This window comes from Canis lupus, chromosome 10, assembly GCF_011100685.1.
Source record: "Canis lupus familiaris isolate Mischka breed German Shepherd chromosome 10, alternate assembly UU_Cfam_GSD_1.0, whole genome shotgun sequence".
NCBI classification, from domain to species: domain Eukaryota; kingdom Metazoa; phylum Chordata; class Mammalia; order Carnivora; family Canidae; genus Canis; species Canis lupus.
Window position 1 is genome coordinate 11,221,703 of NC_049231.1, and position 20,799 is coordinate 11,242,501.

The 20,799-nt window shown below is 36.4% G+C and overlaps 1 protein-coding gene across 1 annotated transcript in view; it reads left to right on the forward strand.

Moving 5' to 3' along the window:
• NUP107 (nucleoporin 107) overlaps positions 1–20,799 on the forward strand; it is a 48,622-nt gene that overhangs the window by 22,568 nt on the left and 5,255 nt on the right. Inside the window, 16 exon segments of the mRNA XM_038549967.1 lie at positions 1,363–1,476; positions 5,711–5,801; positions 5,948–6,024; positions 8,007–8,066; positions 8,716–8,861; positions 9,192–9,240; positions 12,659–12,728; positions 13,030–13,148; positions 14,949–14,987; positions 15,295–15,445; positions 15,809–15,921; positions 16,808–16,910; positions 17,390–17,550; positions 18,303–18,428; positions 20,078–20,113; positions 20,115–20,192. Coding sequence (XP_038405895.1) covers positions 1,363–1,476; positions 5,711–5,801; positions 5,948–6,024; positions 8,007–8,066; positions 8,716–8,861; positions 9,192–9,240; positions 12,659–12,728; positions 13,030–13,148; positions 14,949–14,987; positions 15,295–15,445; positions 15,809–15,921; positions 16,808–16,910; positions 17,390–17,550; positions 18,303–18,428; positions 20,078–20,113; positions 20,115–20,192 — 1,533 coding nt within the window.

Consider the following 20,799-nt stretch of genomic DNA (forward strand, 5'->3'; position numbering starts at 1 on the left):
GTAGATATGAAAAGAGCAGGAGTCTAATTCTTGTAGAAATAAAGAAATAGAGCTTTGTGACAGATGGAGACATGTGAACTAAATGTTTATTATGAAAAGTGGGAGAAATAAGTAACAATTGGGAAAATTGATAGAATTCCATTGGGTAACAAAAGTGGTCTTGATGAAAATTGTTTGGAAACTACTAGAAGATCTTGAAATAAATTCTAGCTAAATTACCTTGCAGCAAGCAACTAAAAATCATTTAAACATCTGAAAAAATCATTTAACATCATTAAAAATCATTTAACATCTGAAAGTGATGATTTCCTTCTTGCCAGAAAGAGAATATGTTCCAAAACTGAATGATTGCATCTGTCTGCAAAAAATTTGTGAAAGAGCTATTTTACCTATTACATACCTTATTTTCTGAATTGATACTCATATTAGCATATACTTAGTAACATTTCAAATAAGAGTCACATTAAAATTAAATTAAACTTCACTTAAAATTTACCATGAATATCATGTGTGCTATTTGTTGGAAAAATAAGGACAATATGTTATCCCAATTGTTTAAAGGCACATTTTTTTCTGTCTATTAAAGAGTAGGTGGGAATAACTGTTGTAGGTGGATTTTATTTATTAGAAATTTGTTCTTAAAATTTTTTTTTATTGGACACCTGTGTGTTTTCTATGGCCTTTGTTTTATAATGAGCTCTCTCCTCATATGTCTCAAAAAGTACCAGCTAAGCATTTTCAAGTCACAGAACATATTGTCGACTCTTCCTTTAGTTTTCCTCTGTACTCATTCTCCATCTAGGCCTGGTTCTGGTTAGAATGAACTTGGTTGTGTAGTTGCTACAACAGGGTATGTTATGTCAGCTTGAATGATGAGCGGTGTTTTTAGAATTACCTGGTGAGGCTGCCATAGTGCTGTTACTGCCTTGCCTGACCTAGGCATGTACCTCTGCAGGGCGACAGAGTGTTTTGAATGGGCAGCAGACAGTTGTGTGGGTATCTGGAACACTTGTGATACTTTCACTCCCTTTGTTAACTTAATAGTAACTAAATCTATTTCAGTATATAAACTCAGGAGATTTATCATTTCTTGGTGATGTTTATTTTATTTTTAAAGACTTTATTTATTTATTCAGAGAGACAGAGAGAGAGAGAGAGGCAGAGACACAGGCAGAGAGAGAAGCAGGCTCCATGCAAAGAGCCTGACGCGGAACTCGATCCAGGGTCTCCAGGATCATGCCCTGGGCTGCAGGCGGCGCTAAACCACTGTGCCACTGGGGCTGCCCTCTTGGTGATGTTTAAAATGTATGTGGGTACAAAGAATTTGTCATTAATGATCTTTTTTTTTTTTTTTTTTGGTAGGACCCTGATGCTCCTATTAGACAGAAAATGCCCCTTGATGATCTGGATAGAGAAGATGAAGTCAGATTACTCAAGTATCTTTTCACTTTAATCCGTGCTGGAATGACAGAAGAGGTAAGTCATCTATCCCTGCTTCTTCAAAGTCAAGGACTCACTAAGTTGGAAGGAATCTTTGTGACCACCATCTGTCTCCTCAATGCAGTAATCTCTTCCACCCTATTTCTGGATCTGCTTCCTGTTTGAACATTTCCAGTGATAAATACATTGCCTCAGAAAACAATACATTCTTGTTTGTGTAACTCTAATAGAAAATTCTTTTTAAAAAGTCAGACTTCGGGCACCCCAGGAGGCTTAGCGGTTTAGTGCCGCCTTCGGCCCAGGGTGTGATCCTGGACACCCAGGATCGAGTCCCATGTCGGGTTTCCTGCGTGGAGTCTGCTTCTCCTCTGCCTGTATCTCTGCCTCTCTCTTTGTGTGTCTCTCATGAATGAATAAATAAAATCTTTAAAAAATAAAAAAAATAAAAAATAAAAAGTCAGACTTTGCCCTCTGTATTGTATGTACTGCATACCCTAGGCATATCCCCATTATTTTAAGTTCTGATTTTTAAGAGTTGAGAATGAGTCTGATCCTAATTGCTCTTCTAGGTGACAATATTTACCCTTGAATGGTCCTCAGACTTCTTTTAATCTCACTTTTTAAAGTCTGTTTTGTGATAGGTGAGGTCTTATATACAGAATGTTAAGTATTGGGACACCTGGGTGGTTCAGGGGTTGAGCGTCTGCTTGTGGCTCAGGGCATGATCCTGGAGTCGCAGGATCGAGTCCCACATCAGGCTCCCTGTGAGGAGCCTCCTACTCCCTCTGCCTATGTCTCTGCCTCTCTCTGTGTCTCTCATGAATAAATAAATAAATAATATCTTTAAAAAATGCCCCAGAATTCTTTAAAGGAAAAAAAAAGTTAAGTATCTAATTAAACAGCTTACCTGGAGGACTTTGCTGACTCTTGAGGTGAGGCAGTCTGACGCCTAGGAGCTTCAAGCTTAGAGTAATAGGTGGTACCTGTTTTGCAGTCTTCTTGGTGATGTTCTTTAGTTGGATATATGTTAGTTCAAACTGTTGTGATTTCTTATGGTAGTAAGTCTTGAATTATTAAGCATCATTCTTATTTATCAGTTAAGAAAAGAAGTGGTTATTACATACCCGTTTACTCAGAAAATATTTACGTTCCAGCCACTCTACCTGGTGATGTGGAGAGTAACTAGGAATCACAGTGGCAATTAAGGATGTATTTTTAAAAAAACAAAACAGGCGCCTAGGTGGGTGGCTCAGTTGGTTAAGTGTCTGCTCTTGGCTTAGGTCCTGGTATCAGGGGTCCTGGGATTGAGCCTTGCATTGGACTTCTTTCTGCTCAGCGGGGAGCCTGCTTCTCCTTCTGTCCCTCCCCTTGTTCATGCTCACTGTCTGTCTCTCAAATGAATAAATAAAATCTTAAACAAAACAAACCCAGAGAACAAAAATGTCACATTACTGAAAACCTGAAAAACAAAAACTATCAAGTCCCGCTATCTCTACATAACCACAGATAGAGGTGGGATTTTGTTTGTTTTTACTTATAGCAGTCTTTTTTTCCTGCCTCTGTTATTCCCTTAGAGGTAGCATGGGCTTCATTAAAGTCCATGTTTTCCATCATTTCTATTTACAGGCAAACAATAATACAGTCCTGAAACCTAGAGAGCTTGGGTGACTTCCAAGGTCATAGGATTAGTGAAATAATCAAGGCTGGAATGCAAGGCTCTGATCCTAATTCAGTGCCTATTCTGTTACAGTGTGGTCTCTCTGGCTCTACCACTCACTGGCTGTGTGTCCATGAGTAAGCTAGTCACCTTTGTACCGCTATTTGGGAATAGATGATAATCTATTGATCGGTCACATAATGAACACCTCTCTCTTGGGGTTCATATGAGGATCAAGGGAGTTAATTCATTTGAAGTACCTAGCACAGTGTCTTGCTCATAGTAAATATTTAATAAATGAGAACTCTCATTATTAACATTTTCATGTTACATATGGTAATAGAGTCTCAAAAAGACAAGAGAACAAGATTTTTTTTTCTTTTTCTTTTTTCATTTTACTTTTTGACCCTCTTCATCCATTTCTTTTAACCCCCACCTCTGGCAACCACCAAATCTGTTCTCTGTATTCATGAGCTTGTTTTGTTGTTTACTTTTTTAATTCCACATATAATAAGAGAGGTTACATGATATTTCTTAGTCTGACTTATTTCACTTAGCATAATGTCCTCTAGATCCATCCATGTTGGTTCAAATGTTAAGATTTCATTCTTTGGCAAAATAATATTCCATTGTATATCTATATACCAAATTTTTTGTCCATTTATCTGTCAGTGAACACTTAAGGTTGTTTCCATATCTTAGCTATTGTAAATAATGCTGCAGTGAACATGAGAGTGTGTATGTATTTTCAAGTTACTGTTTTTGTTTTCTTCAGATAAATACCCAGAAGTGGAATTACTGGATCATTTGGTTTTTCTGATTTTAATTTTTTGAGGAACTGCCTTATTCTTTTCCACAGAGGCTCACCCAGTTTACATTTACCAGCAATGGGCAAGGGTTCCCTTTTTTCCACACCCTTGCCAATGCTTGTTATTTATTATCTTTTGATAAGACTTTTCTTTTGTACCTTTTTGAACGTAATCATAATCATAGTATATATAATACATTGAAGTTTTTTTTTTAACAACTTTACTGGGATATAATTCACCTACCATGTAATTCATCCTTTATATTTTATTTAACAAGTCAGTAGTTTTGGTACATTGCATTATTTTTTTACACTGTGGTAAAATATATATAACACAATTTGTCATTTTAACCATTTTTTAGTGTTAAAAAATAGTGTACATTTAGTGTACATTTCAGTGACATTAATCGCATTTACAATTTTATGAAACCATCACTACCATCTGTTTCCAAAGCCTTTGCATCAACCCAAACAGAAACTCTGTGACCATTATGTAGTAACTCCCCATTTCTGCCTCTCTCAGCCCTGGTAACATTTTTTTTTTTTTTTTTTTTAAGATTTTATTTATCTATTTATGAGAGACACAGGCAGCGGGAGAAGCAGGCTCCATGCAGGAGACCTGATGTGGGACTCGATCCCAGGACTCTAGGACCAGGCCCTGGGCTGAAGGCGGTGCTAAACCGCTGAGCCACCCGGGCTGCCCTCAGCCCTGGTAACTTCTGATCGACTTTCTGTCTCTATGAATTTGCCTGTTGTAGCTATTTCATATGAGTGGAATCATGCAATATTTGTCTTTTGTATCTGATTTATTTTGCTTAGGAAAATGTTTTCAAGATTCTATGTATAGTTTTTACCCTTCCCTTTTTAAATAGCATATCAACAAATTTTTCCATGTTACTATATAGCTTTAAAAATTTTTAATGGTCACAAATCCAGAATGATGTTGGGGTCGGATATTCTTTAACTGGTTATATTAATTGGGTTCTCTAGATTCAAATGATAGAAACCCAACTCAGGTTATTTACGAGGAAGGAATTGATTGGCTTATGAAACAGGAAGTATAGAAAGTTATTTCTGGTTTTACACAGGATCCAGAGACTCAAAAGATGTCATTAGGATACCGTCTCTTTCTCAGGCTCTTGGCTCTGTCCCTTGTGTCCGTGATGGCCACCAGCAGCCCCAGGCTTACATTCTCCTGCCAGCTAGCAATTCCCACAAAAGAAATGTGTCTCCTTTTCAGTATCTCCAGCAAGAACCCTAGGAGGATTCTTGTGAGATCACATCCCTAATCTTAGAGTTCTGAGGTGGGATCATAGAATCTTACCCTTACGAGGAGATGTTTCGTAAAGAGGTGATGTATCTATCTCACTGGTATATCGCGTTGGTTAGTCTAAGCTCGTCTGATTGGTACAGTTAACATAAATACCAGTGGGCTGATGAGCACCTTGTCATTACAGAGACTTAACAGTGTTTTCATAATACTTTTACATGAATCAACCTCTTTAGCCCCATTTATTTCTAGCAGAATTAAACGTCCAGAGGCACCGCTGGGCACCATGGGAGCCAATTAGTAAGCCCAAAATCAAAGAGCACAGGGATTATTAGGGAAAGAAAAGGGCAGAGACCACAGAAAAATGTCGGTGTTGGTGGCAAAGTGAAATGCCCTTACCAGTTATCTACATTGTCCTTTGAAGCATTGTACTTTATCTAATCCTGACATATATTGCTTATACTTTTCTATAAGGCACAAGTACTTTTCCAACTGCAGTGGTTATATGACTAACTGCTCTTTTTTGTTTCTAAAGGCACAACGACTCTGTAAACGCTGTGGTCAGGCATGGAGAGCTGCAACACTTGAAGGCTGGAAACTGTATCACGACCCTAATGTTAATGGAGGTATTTTAGTAGATTTTATTCTGACAAATGGAGATATATTTAGCTCTAAATGCCAGGATTATGAAGCACAGCTTTTGTTTTTATAAATTGTTGGAATTTGAGTTCTCTATTTTAAACTAAATTTTATTTCTTTTACTGTTTTATAGGAACAGAATTAGAACCTGTAGAGGGGAATCCATATAGGATCATCTGGAAAATAAGTTGTTGGAGAATGGCAGAAGATGTAAGATACAATAAAACATTTACTGATACTGATTTTTACTTTAATTAATTGCAGGCCTCCTGAAGGTGCTCTGAAACATTCAGAGTGGTATAACACCAAAGCTTCTGTCTCAAAAAACTTTTTTTTTTTTAAATTAAGTAGGCTTCACACCCTACTCCACTACCCTTTAGGGGCTCGAACTCACAACCCTGAAATTAAGAGTCACATGCTCTACTGACTGGGTCAGGCAGGCACCACTGTTTTCAAAAAACTTATCATCAAATTGAAGAATGGGGGGCAAGCTTAACTAATAATCAGAATTATTCAGATACAAGTACTAAGAATTAAACACCGATAAAAGGCAAAAATATAGAAGTAGTACCAAATGCATTCAGAGAATAAGCATTTGGCTTCCCAGGAGAGAGAATGGAATTGCACTTTAAAAAATTACTAGGATTTGAGTTTGGGGGCATAAAATAGAAGAGGAAAGAATTCTTGGTAGTATGTATAGTTGCAAAACTCAAGGGAAGGTAGTAAGTCTATCCGGTTGGAGGAGAAAGCTCACAAAAGGAAATAGAGTTAGTTCTATTGTGACATCACATAACCTGTACATTCCTAAAAAAAAAATCACTACAGCTGCAAAATTGTGCCAAAAACCCACAGGCCTTTTGGGGAAAATAGAGTTGAGAGAACAGTACTCGAAAACCATCAGTGATACATCAAACGTAAAAACTTAAACATTGTTAAGACAGGAAATACACAAATGCTACAATAAATGCAGTACTTTACATTGGAAAACAACTGAAGTTTACTTGTGGAATTGAGTGTCAGGCGTTTGCAGCTTGTGAGTGACTATGAGGAATAGAAGGAAGTTAGCTGAAATCAAACTGAAAATTGTAACACTTGATATGGATGGAATTGGTGTATAATACACCTGATGAAGTGAGGTAACAGGTGGATGTTTCAGGTATGTTACTTTTGTGTATCATAATTGGCTCCATTCTGCTAGATGTAGTTTATGGCATTCACCTAGTATTTCTTGTAGATGAAATTATGCATTATGAGGAATTTCCCTTATGTTGAAATTGTTCCTTGATTGATCTATTGCATTGGAACAAATTTGGATTTTCAAAACAAAGGTTGTAAAAGAACTCATGGAAAAGATGATTGAAAAAAACTAAGAACAGGTATTGGTGATCCTCAAGTGTTGCTCTAAAGGAGTATATCATAGATAGTAGTGAACCATCAAAACCTCGAGGGCACACGACAACAGTGTTTTAGGAAGATGGGTGACATGAGGGTAAAAAATAGGCTTAAAAATTAAGTGTACTAAAGTCTGAAAAACTAGTTAGGAGACTATTGGAACTAATCAGACACTAAGTATTAAGGGCCTGTCCTGGGATAATATTGATAGTGGAAAGGAAGGGAGCAAGAATGGTCAAGAGGGTGATTGGAAACAAAGGCAGAGGGGGACTCATTTATATAGAGAATGTCTCTGAAGTTTCTTGTTTAGATGATAAGAAAGCAGGAAAGCCCATCCATAGAACCTAATAATAAAAATAATGATTTGATGAATATAATTACTCCTGCTTAGGAATTCAATGCAAACTGATGCAGGACAGGTCCCAGGTGCCTTGTTTTGATGTTCTTAGAGAAGTATCAAGTAGTGTTAGGTATTTCGGGACCTCTAGGGGGGAAAACACCTACACCAGATCTATTTGGAATAAAATTTGGCTATGATAAGTAATCATAGCATCTGTTGGAGTTGGATCTTTCGTCCTGTATTTGAAATTTAGACAGTTGATTTTTCCTGAAGATTCCAGCACTGACTATATCAGCAACCAAGGAGTCTTCCCTTCTTTTTGCCCCATTAGATCTTTAATTAAAGTTTAGAAACTATCAAGTGAATAAATCAGTTTAGAAAACATTGTAAAGTTCCAGATGATGAAAAAAATTGACATACTAAGAAAAACTATTTCAAATTTATACTCCTTGTATTTCAGGAACTTTTTAACAGATACGAGAGGGCAATTTATGCAGCGTTAAGTGGGAATCTCAAGCAGGTATGTAATCTATTTTAATTCTTTTTTTTTCCCCCTGTGGAACAAAATCAAGTAGAATAGTGATTTGAGCTGCTTAATTTCATCTATCCCATAATACCAAACAATCTTTTAATACATGGAATCAGACTTTAATTTCTAAGAATTGTCAGTTTAGTTATTATACATATGTAAATATATTTACAACACACATTTATTGATGACTAATAGTGCCCATAGGTTTATACAGAGGTGTACCACTAAGGCACAATGACTGTTCAGATTGTCTTGTAGGCGTGTGTGCTTCTTGCAAACCCCACCTGCATTTTATAGCTATTTGAGGGCTGTTATAAGAATTAGTTGAAGCACCATCTTACATCAACATGGAAAATTGATGCAATTGTGAACTGACTACGGAAAAAATCTTAACAGTTCAAACTTTGTAGGAGATATGGTGTGGGTGGGGGTAAAGGGTTAGGTTACTTGGTATGGTATTTTACAATCCACTGTATGTTAATATCATTAAGATGACTTTATAGTCCATATCAATGGAAGTAACTGCCTTTCCCTTTTTTAAAATTAATTAATTAATTAATATATTTTTTATTTTTTTATTTTTTTGCCTCTGCTGTTGACTATGTGTATGTGTTTTTTATTTGGAATGGGGATAAAGCTGCTTCCCGTCTGTGACACCTGGGAAGACACAGTATGGGCTTACTTTCGGGTGATGGTGGACAGTTTGGTAGAACAGGAGATCCGGACATCAGTGGTGAATCTGGATGAAACTGAAGAACTCCCTAGGGAATATTTGGAAGCAAAGTGAGTTTGTTCTGTCCTGGTGATTTGTAGTATGCTCTGTAAAGTTTTATTTTGTAGGGATCCCTGGGTGGCGCAGCGGTTTAGCGCCTGCCTTTGGCCCAGGGCGTGATCCTGGAGACCCGGGATCGAATCCCACGTCGGGCTCCCGGTGCATGGAGCCTGCTTCTCCCTCTGCCTATGTCTCTGCCTCTCTCTTTCTCTCTCTCTCTCTCTCTCTCTCTCTCTGTGACTATCATAAATAAAAAAAAATTAAAAAAAAAAAGTTTTATTTTGTAGCCCTTGTTCATATTATTAATATTGTTTTATCCCTTTCCTGTTTTCTTTTTAAAGTTGGACCTTAGAAAAGGTATTTGAAGAACTTCAAGCTACTGATAAAAAGGTAAATATTAATAGGAATGTTTTAGGATAACTGGAATAGGAAACAATGAATGTTACGCTGTTGAGGCAGTGTAGTTGAAAGGCAAAAAATATGTATGAAACTTTGTTATATTTTCTCTTCTTTTTCTTACCTCTTAACCTAATGAAAGACATTCTTTAAAAGCAAGAGATTTAAATCCATATTTAAATTATACATCATTTCTGTCTCTTTGGTTTAGGATTGGTATTATCTAAAAATAAGGCTAGGCCTGTAAGCTAATTTATTCCTTTCTTTTTGAAGAAGAAAAATTTCAGTGGAAAATTAACAAGACTTTTCCTAGATCTTAATCTAATATTTTATTAAGTAGTATTCTCCTAAATAATTTTAAATAACTGAAATATATAACAAAATAATCCAAAGATACAAATAAAGCCTCTATAATAACTTCCTCTTCGCTGCTTTATGGTTATTCTCATTCCCCAGAGATGATAAAATATAAAGCTATGTAATCTTCCATATCTTTCTCCAAACTCTTAAAAAATGTGTAAATAATGTAGATATCCCAAGGTAGAATTTTGATTTCTGTTGTTGTTTTTTGTATCATACTACATACATTACAGCCTGGGGGGTGGGGTTGTTTTGTTTTGTTTTTATTTATTTATTTACTTTTTTGAGAGAGAAGGAGAAAGAGATTGCATGAGAGAGGAGCAGAGGGAGACAGAGAATCTTAGGCTCCATGCCCAGTGCAGAACCCTAGCATGGATCCGGACACAGGGCTCAATCTCATGACCTTGAGATCATGACCTGAGCTGAAATCAAGAGTTAGATGCATAACTGACTGAGCTGCTCAGGCTCCCTACTTGTTTTTTTTGTTTTGTTGTTGTTGTTTTTTTTTTTTTTTTTCATGTAATGATATTTTCTCCAAGTTAGTGGATATACATTTAATGTAACCTGACTTACTCTTTTTTCATTTTTTTATTCATGAGAGAGACTGAGAGAGAGGCAGAGACATAGGCAGAGGGAGAAGCAAGCTCCCTGCAGAGAGCCCCATGTGGGACTTGATCCCAGGACCCTGGGATCACGACCTGAGCCAAAGGCAGATGCCCAACTACTGAACCACTCAGGTGCCCCTGTTCTTTTTTAATCATTCCTTTTTTGATGGTATTTAGGTGGTTTCTAGCATTACGGTGAACATTTTTATATACATATATGCTTATCTATTAGTCCTGTTTTAGGATAAGTGTCCTAAAAGCAGGGTTGCTGAGTTAGAGGATAGATGTAAATTAAATTAATTACCTGGTTGTAGCATTTAATTCATACTCCCATAAGTAGTTTATTGATACGGCCATTTCCCTGCAATCTCACCAGTCCCAAATGTCACTTTTTGCTAATCATCAAATTAGGTGGGAAATAGGAACTTACTGTTCTACTCTTATTTCTCTATTTATAAGGCTGAGCAAGTTTTTCTATGCTTATTGACTGTTTGTAAATTTCCTATTCAGATCTTTTAGCTACTTTTCTGTTGAGTTTTATCTTTTCCTTATTAGTATATATGATCTTTCTGTATAGTAAAGAAATGAATGCTTCTTCTGTCAAGTGTTTTATTTTACCAGTCTGTTATTTTGGAGATTCCAGCTAATTAAAAGTAAAACAACAAAGTAAAGTAATAGATAAGAATGTTAGAAAAGGGGGAATATTTACATATGGTAAAAATATAAATTTAGAAACTCAAGATTCAATCAGTTACTAGGATTAATAAAATAATAATTAATAAGACCTTTTAAGTACCTAAATTCAAGACATTTATCTGAAAAAAAAATCATAGCCTGTCAGTACTTTTTATAACTAATTAGGAAAGGACTTAGTGCTCCCCCCAAAAAAGTCCCATTTAAATTATTGACCTAAAAAAAAAATTATTGACCTAAACTATAAGATACATAGGAATAAAATTGGTAAGGAGTTTGAGGACCTTCGTATAGAAAATATAGAATCTTATTGGAAGACATGAGTAAATGTACCATGTTCCTGGATGAGAGGATATGATGTAAATATTAGCCATTCCAAAATTAACATAGATACCTAATAACTCCGATTATTTCTGAACAGAAGACTTTACAAGTAGAAGGATAAGTGAGAATGGCAAGAAAATTTGGAAAAGACTCATACGCAGTATTTGCCTACTCAGTAATGAAACAATGTAATTATATGCAAAACTATATGCAGTTAGCACAGGAGTGAATAGATCAGTGAAACAGAGAAGTCCTTATTAGATCCAAGTATGTATTAAAACTTAATAGGTGATTGAAAATGATCTTTCATTTCAAAGGAAGGACGGTTTATTTACATACATGGTATGCGCACGATTGAGTTTCTATATGGAGGAAAACAGCTAAATCTCTACCTCACGCCACATATTAAAATCAGTTTCAGATGGAGCAAAAATTTGAATTTAAAAAAGAATGAATGCTAAAAGAAAATTCAGATAACAAAATAAAAATTAAAATATATTTAACAAAAAAGAAACTATATGTTTCCAAACAATCCAACAGGTCACTTTCAGTTTTTTTTTTTTTTTAATTTAATTTGTTTATTCATGAGAAACAGAGAGAGAGAGAGAGAGTCAGAGACACAGAGAGAGAAGCAGGCTCCACGCAGGGAGCCAGACATGGGACTCGATCCTGGGTCTCCAGGATCAGGCCCTGGGCCAAAGGTGGGGCTAAATCTCTGAGCCACCCGGGCTGTCCCTTCTTTTAGTTTTTTCTGCACTGTGTCTAATCACTATTTTGGTGGTTTGTGTTATGTTTGGTGCTGTGTGCAGAAGAGAATGTGCAAGGAATGCTTTCAAGAAGTGCTGTTCATGTTCAAAGGAATCTTACAGTTTGTTTTGCTTCGGTTACATGTGCCCTTTCTGGCTCACCATGAAGTGCCAAGAAAAATAGCTAAAAAAAATTTTTTAAAAAGATTTTATTTATTTATTCATGAGAGACAGAGAGAAAGAGAGAGAGAGAGAGAGAGAGAGAGAGAGAGGCAGACATACAGGCAGAGGGAGAAGTAGGCTCCATGCAGGGAGCCTGACGTGGGACTCGATCCCAGAATCCCAGGATCATGCCCTGGGCCAAAAGCAGGCGCTAAACCACTGAGCCAGGGATCCCCAGTAAAATATTTTTTAAAAGAAGTTTAATAAAAAAAAAAAAAAAAAGTTTAATAATATTCACAGAGATTAAATTGCTTTATCACAGTTCTCTACTTTCAAAGATTGTTGTTCACCTTGAGTATATTTCAAAGATATTGTCTTTCTCAAATTTGTTTTGATCTAAGACCAATCATACGTAACTTTATCTTCATGTAGTTTCAAAAGTTGATGATTTAATTTACTAATGAATACATACTATAGAATGATCATTGAAAGATTTATAGAAAATATAACAATTTTTTTCAGAGAGTTTTGGAAGAGAATCAAGAACATTATCATATAGTTCAAAAATTCCTTATCCTGGGAGACATTGATGGTAAGATACTATACTTTTATTTTACTTTCTATGAGTTCTGTTTTCTTATCAATTTTGTAAAAAGTTATCAAAACAGTGCATGACTCACCACATCTTTGTACCAGCCTATTTGAATGCAACTATTAATTGTTAGATAATAGAGTTTGAATTTAATCCAGGGTCTGTTTTATATAGTGGTTATTAGCAATGAGGTAGTGATTTCAGAGTACTCTAGGAATACAGTGAATATCCTTGGTAATGTTTATTTCTGTTCTTTTGATTTTTATCCCTATTGTTGAATTTTTGCTTTGATGGCTTGTAGGTTTGATGAATGAATTTAACAAATGGCTTTCCAAAAGCAGAAACAATCTACCTGGACACCTCCTCCGCTTCATGACTCACCTCATTTTGTTTTTTCACACTCTGGGACTGCAGATCAAAGTAAATAAAAAAGAACAGTTTACTCTCCTTTGCAAGGCTAATGCTATATGCTTCTCATTAGGAAAACAACTTTGTTGTTGTTTTCTAGAAATGGTGGTAAGGGTACAGAAGTCTTTTTTAAAAAAAGATTTTGCTTATTTGAGAGAGAGAACGAGTTGGGGGGAGGGGCAGAGGGAGAAATAGACTGGCTGCTGAGCAGAGAACCCTATGTAGGGCTTGATCTCAGGACCCTGGGATCATGACCTGAACTGAAGGCAGATGCTTAACCAGCTGAGCCACCCCGGTGCCCCAGTACAGAAGTCTTGTATATAGTCTCCTATGGTCACTCAGTGATGACTCACTGTGGGTGGTCCTTTAGGGCTCTAGTCTGTGGGTGCAGAATACCAGTAGTTATGTGGTGTTCTTTTTTTTTTTAAGTAATTCTTTTTAAAGATTTTTTTAAATTATTTTTTTCTTTTTATCTTTTTTAAGATTTTATTTTTGTTTATTGAGGCACACGGAGAGAGAGAGAGAGAGAGAGATTGGCAGAGACACAGGCAGAGGGAGATGCAGGCTCCATGCTGGGAGCCTGATGTGGGACTCCATCCAGGGTCTCCAGAAGCACACCCCTGGCTGCAGGTGGCGCTAAACTGCTGGGCCACCGGGGCTGCCCTTTTTAAAGATTTTATTTGAGAGAGAGAGAACACACATGCACAAGCAGGGAGAGGGACAGAGGGACATGCAAACTCCCCGATGAGCAGGGAGGCTGAGGTGGGCCTGGATCTCAGGATCCCGAGGTCATGACCTGAGCTGAAGTCAGGTGCTCAACCAGACTGAGCCACCCAGGTGCCCCTACATGGTTTTTAATAAATTCATAACTTTATCCTCAATCAGCTAAGCTAACTGAACCAGACTAGTTTTTCTGTCTGAGGTTTTTATTTTTTATTTTTTTCTTTTTTATTTTTATTTTTATTATTTTTTAAAGATTTATTTATTTATTTATTCATGAGAGAGAGAGAGAGAGAGGCAGAGACACACAGGCAGAGGGAGAAGCAGGCTCCATGCAGGGAGCCTGATGTGGGACTCGATCCCAGGTCTCCAGGATCAGGCCCTGGGCCGAAGGCAGGTACTAAACCACTGAGCCACCCAGGCTGCCCCTGTCTGAGGTTTTTAAACCTTTGTTTTCTTTTTTCTTTTTGTTTCTTTTTCCTTTTTTTTTTTTTTTTTAAACTTTTTTTTTTATTTATTTATGATAGGCACACAGTGAGAGAGAGAGAGGCAGAGACACAGGCAGAGGGAGAAGCAGGCTCCATGCACCGGGAGCCCGACGTGGGATTCGATCCCAGGTCTCCAGGACCGCGCCCTGGGCCAAAGGCAGGCGCCAAACCGCTGCGCCACCCAGGGATCCCTGTTTCTTTTTCCTAAATGACAACATTTTAGTCAGAGTACATGTAGAAGGCAGAACGATACAGTAGTTGAAAGCTTGGACTTTGGAGTAAGAATCCTGGGTTCACATCCTTACTAATCCTTCTAATATGTAATTCTGGGTAAATAAAACTTCTGTAGTTTCCTTGTTTAGAAACTCTTTAGTTTCTTCCTCTATAAATTGTGAACAATGATAGTTACCACCCACAAAGAGTTATAGAAAGTTAAATTGAGCAGTACTTAAACTTTGCTAAGCCCTTAGCCTAGCATATTATTATTGCTTCATAGTAAATATTAAATTCATTAAATCATTTAATAGCAGAATTTTTATAGATACATTGCAGTACACATAAGCAATTGTGTTCATAATTGGATTATTATTATTTTTCTATGAAGGAAGAAGTTTCCATTGAAGTTTTAAAGACATACATACAGGTAAACTTTAAGAATCCACAATTTGTTTTTGTTTGTTTGTTTTTTACCATTTTGGTGGAAACAGAAATCATAATGGTAATGTTTTAATGTTCAGTGGCAGGAAAGTTATCAGAATCTGTAAGAGATCTTTTAATTATTATAAGTGTATTTTATTTGGAATTTAAAATCGTTCTGTTCAGTAGCACAAATCCACATCTCTATGAATCTCTTGTAAATATGTTCAGAATTTTGAAGTAAATTTTTAAAACACTGCTGATTCCAGAACCTGTTTTTTATTGACATATTTTAATCTTTTTCTGTTTTCTAGCTTTTAATAAATGAGAAGCACACAAATCTCATAGCATTTTATACCTGTCATTTGCCTCAAGACCTAGCTGTTGCCCAGTATGCATTATTTTTGGAAGGTGTTACAGAATTTGAGCAGCGCCACCAGTGCCTGGAGCTGGCTAAAGAAGCAGGTAAAAAATGGTTGAAAGTTTTTGTTGGACTTCACAGGCAAGTTATCATTTTGGCATTAGTAACATTAATCGTTCTAGTTTTAATTCCTTTTTCTCTTGATAGAAAAAAATGAAATTTTGATGAAATTCTGTTTTAGGAATAAAATAAACTGTAACTCATGTATAAAATATTCTCATTGTGGCTTTTTCTTTTTTTCTTTTTTTTTTTTTTTTTTTGGCATTTTCTTTTATAATGTCTTCCATACTTCACATGTTATATTTTTAAAGAATTATTATCCAAGTTTACCAAATCATTGTGACTATTTAGAGAATATTAGTGTGAACAATTAAGTCTTATTTTTGTCTCTTAAAAAATTTTTTTAGATTTGGATATCGCAGCTATAACCAAGACTGTAGTTGAGAATATCCGAAAGAAAGATAATGGTGAATTCAGTCATCATGATGTGGCCCCAGCCCTGGATACCAGCACTACTGAGGTAACATGAGGGACAGGGGAGATGTGTGTGTGACTCCCAATAATCTGTTTTGTGGCTCCTTGGTAAACTTCCACCATAACATACTCTGGCTCCTTTTTTTTTTTTTTTAAGAATTGTTGTCAGCCAACACTTTGTTTTTGTTTTTGTTTTTTTCCAAAACCTTTTAATTCTAAAAATTGGCAGCAGATTTAAGATCTTAATGTAAAAGGATTTAAATTACTTACAGTAGTATTGTGTTAAAGGAAGCTTCTTTAACAGAAAAAAGTGAGTGTTGGATTTTTACTCATTGGATTATTCTAGATACTTGATCAATCACTGACTCTTAAGTAGTTTACTTATCCTATTTTCAGAAAGAACATTTTACTTATTTATTTTTTAGAGATTTATTTATTTGTGAGCAAAAGTGCAAGCACAAGCAGAGGGGAGGGGCAGGAGGAGAGGGAGAAGCAGACCCTCCACTGAGCAGGAAGCCCAATGCAGGGCTTGATCCCAGGACCCTGAGATCATGACCCCAGCCGAAAGCAGACACTCAACCACTGAGCCACCCAGACGCCCTGAGAGAAAAACATTTTAGAATAGCACTTAAGGAATCACCTGGTTAAGTTGGTGGAGCATAGAATATTTAATTCCAAACTCACACTCCAGTAGGTTTTTTCTGTAATTTAATAGAGAATTATTAAGTGTGAAAAGAACCTAAGGAACGATAGATTCTTTCATAATTTTTTTTATTCTTTCATAATTTTGTATAACTTGAGAGAAAGTAATTTTTACTAGCAGTGCAGATGTAAGTTAATTCTACTAATTTGCAGAGTATATTAGAAAAAAGAAAATTGAAAAAAAAAAGAAAAAGGAAATTGATATTTCTTTTTTCCAATTAAATGAACAGGAGGACCGTTTAAAAATTGATGTAATTGACTGGTTGGTATTTGACCCAGCACAGAGGGCGGAAGCACTAAAACAAGGCAACGCGATAATGAGAAAATTCTTGGGTATGCTTTATTTTAATATTCTTTTTACAAGTTTTTGTTCAAATCTATATATTCTTAAATTTTCTTTTGTTTCATTTGTTTTTCTAATCCTTCCAATGGGGAGGGGAGGGCAGATGACAAAACAGCCATTCTTCTATATCAAACCTAGTATTATGAAACAAAACAATTAACAATGAAAATTCATTGTTTTAATCAGTTTTTCATATAGTCTCAAGGCTTTGGAAAATATAATTGCCTTAAGATATAAAAGTTGGTAAAAGCAACTGCATTAAATGAATCCTTTTGTGACTATCACACTGAAACAAGGAAAAGGCCTGGCCATTAAGTAGAAAGATCACTCAGATGTTAACTGAAGTACTTTGGGACTTCTTGGAAGTTTACAGGTGACTGTAAAAGTTGCAAACCAATTAATTTGACTCCTTTAGAAACTATCGTATAGCAATTCACATACATTAAAAAACTGTGTATCTTCTTCACAGCGTCAAAAAAGCATGAAGCTGCGAAAGAAGTGTTTGTGAAAATTCCTCAGGATTCTATAGCAGAAATCTATAATCAGTGGGAGGAACAAGGAATGGAAAGTCCACTTCCTGCTGAAGATGATAATGCGATCAGAGAACATTTGTGCATTAGAGCTTACTTGGTGAGATTATAAAGAAAATCAGAAATGTGTCTATCTTCGTGATGATTTTTCTGATTCACTCTCAGACTTTGAACTGTTTTTCCAGAAGTAGTGACTGACTTACTGTCTTATCTCCCTTGTGACTGTGGTACTGACTGATCCACAGAAGCATTGAAATCACAGTCTGGCCTCATCAGCATAAGCTTCTAATTCATGCTAACCGACCTAGAATTTCTCACATGGTAGAGAGTGTGTGTGATATCTAAAACTTAGTTTTCTTAAGATTCTTTGAATGCTTGTGTCAACTTTTAATACTTCTTTTGGAGGGGGCAATAACAGAAAGACAAGATACTCTATAAATTTGTTATACCTAAAATCACAACATACTCATTTAAAATTCATTCAACAGATAATGAAGTAATTACATCAGGCGAGGTTCTAAGCTGCATCTGTGGATAGCAGTCTGTCCTTGCCCTCTAGAAGCTAACGGGCTAGTCAGGAAGACAGGTAAACGTGTGTACATCATAGTGGTAACCGTCAAGATATGTATGACCAGAGGTGCCAGAAAACACAGTATATGTGTACCTTGCTGGTGTTTACCACTTGACAAAATATTTATTCACAATGATTTTTTAATGTGCAAAAAAGAAATACTGAACAGTTCTGTTTCTTAATGCTGCGAAATTATTTCTAAGAACTAATTTTAAAAACCGTATATAACATATGGGAAACTTGAGGGTGTTTCGTATTTTCTATTTTATTTTACATTTTAGGAAGCCAATGAAACCTTCAATGAGTGGTTTAAGCATATGAATTCAGCTCCACAGAAACCTACTTTGATACCTCAAGCGACCTTTACCGAGAAAGTGGCTCATGAACATAAAGAAAAGAAATATGAGGTAAGTTGAATATAGACAAGACCTATATATTGTATTTGAAAAATACAGGTCATATATTTATCTTTCAGATTTTTAAAAAAATTTTTGATTCCAGTATGTTGACATACATTGTTATATTAGTTGCAGGTGTACAACATAGTGATTCCACATTTCACACAACACCCAGTACTCATCATAAGTGCATTCCTTTTTTTTATTTATTAAAGATTTTATTTATTTATTCATGAGAGGCACAGAGAGAGAGAGAGAGAGAGGCAGAGACACAGGCAGAGGGAGAAGCAGGTTCCATGCAGGGAGCCCGATGTGGGACTTGATCCCGGGACTCCAGGATCACGCCCTGAGCCAAAGGCAGATGCTTAACCGCTGAGCCACCCAGGGATTCCCACCCCCCTTTTTTTTAAGATTTTATTTATTCATGAGAGACACAGAGAGAGAGATTGGCAGAGACACAGGGAGAGGGAGAGCAGGCTCCACGCAGGGAGCCCGACATGGGACTCGATCCTGGGTCTCCAGGATCACACCCCTGGCTGAAGGTGGCGCTAAACCGGTGGGCCACCTGGGCTGCCCAAGGATTTTTTTTTTTTTTTTAAGATTTATTTATTTTATTTGAGAGAGTAAGCAAGAGAATGAGTGTGAGCAGGAGGTGGATGGAAGGAGAGAATCTCAAGCAGATTCCCCTCAGTGCAGAGCCCATCGCTTTGCAGGGCTGCATCCTAACGACCCATGAGAACATGACCTGAGCCGAAACCAAGAGTTGGATGCCTGCCTGCCTGAGCCACCCAGATGCTCCTCTCTTCTAGGATTTTTATGGTTTCAGATCTTACATTTAGGTCTTTAGTCCATTTTATTTTTTAAGATTTTATTTATTTATTCATGAGAGACAGAGAGAGAGATAGAGACACAGGCAGAGGGAGAAGCAGGCTCCGTGCAGGAAGCCTGATGTGGGACTCGATCCTGGGAATCTGGGATCATGCCCCCAGCCAAAGGCAGGCAGGCACTCAACCGCTGAGCCACTTGGGTGTCCCTCTTTAATCCACTTTGAATGTTTGGTGTAAGAAAGTGGTCCAGTTACATTCTTTTGCATGTGGTTGTCCTGTTTTCCCAACACTGTTTTGTTAAAGAAACTGTCTTTTTTCCATTGGATGTTCTTTCCAGCTTTGTTGAAGATTAATTGACCATATAACTGTGGGTTAATCGGGTCATATATATAAAGATATAATTACTTCAGCAGTTGTAGTCTTACTATAACAGGTGATCTTTCTGTTAATGTTTTTTGAAAAAAAAGCCATCTATTTAGTTACTTTTCTGCAGGTTATTAACCAAACATGAAAAATACCTTCAGGTTACATTAATGTTCATTTACGAAGTTAACATTTAAGTGTTTCATTTAACTGCAATCTGTTGATACTTATTTTTGTATTTGACTAAAATCAACTCCATTTTTTTTTTTAAGTTTTATTTGTTTAAATAATTTCTACATCCCTGTGGGGCTTGAACTCACAACCCTGAGATCAAGAGTTGCATGCTCCTCCAACAAGTCAGCTCTTTAGAATGATGTTCCATGTAGAATGATATTCCTTCTGTACTTTTACACATACATTATTTATTGGTTTTAGTCTGTTAATATGTCTGCCTTTTTTGTTTTACAGATGGATTATGTTATTTGGAAAGGGCATTTGGATGCCCTTAACTGCCGATGTGAAGGAGAAAATGTACAATGTCTTGTTGTTTGTTGATGGAGGCTGGATGGTGGATGTTAGAGAGGTAAGCTCTGTACATTGTGTACAGCTAAAAAAAATCTTTTTTCAAAGGTTCTTCTGTGAATAGGGCTATCTATGGATGGATATATATACACACACATATATACACATACGTGTGTGTGTAGATATGTATGTATATATAAAACCTTTGTACTTTAAACATCTCATAATTTAAAGTTACCTTTTTTTCAACAACAAAAAGAAGCAGCCTTGGGCTTTTATTTAGGAAGAATTGGAAAGTGTTTGGATGTGTCCCCGTTATTTAACAAATAATAACAATGATTATTATACTATCTTGAACAAATAGAACACATTGAGCCAACGGTCCTTTGGCTCCTCATAAAGTGAAATGTTAAGGAAGACAGATTCTCAGTACGTGCTCTGAGTTTGAATTTCAGAAACTCTAATTCAGGTTCTTAGGAATTTCCTTTATAAAAAGTAGTTTTGCCCCAACCCTGCTTAGGAACCAAGAACAAAGGTCTATCTCAACTGATGACTTCCATATAGCGTTTCAGATATGTTTGTCCCTGGGGACCAATCATAACTTAAACTTAGATTGAAAATACTAACTAGAGAATAGAAATCTTAGACTCTTGAATAAACTGTTTTTT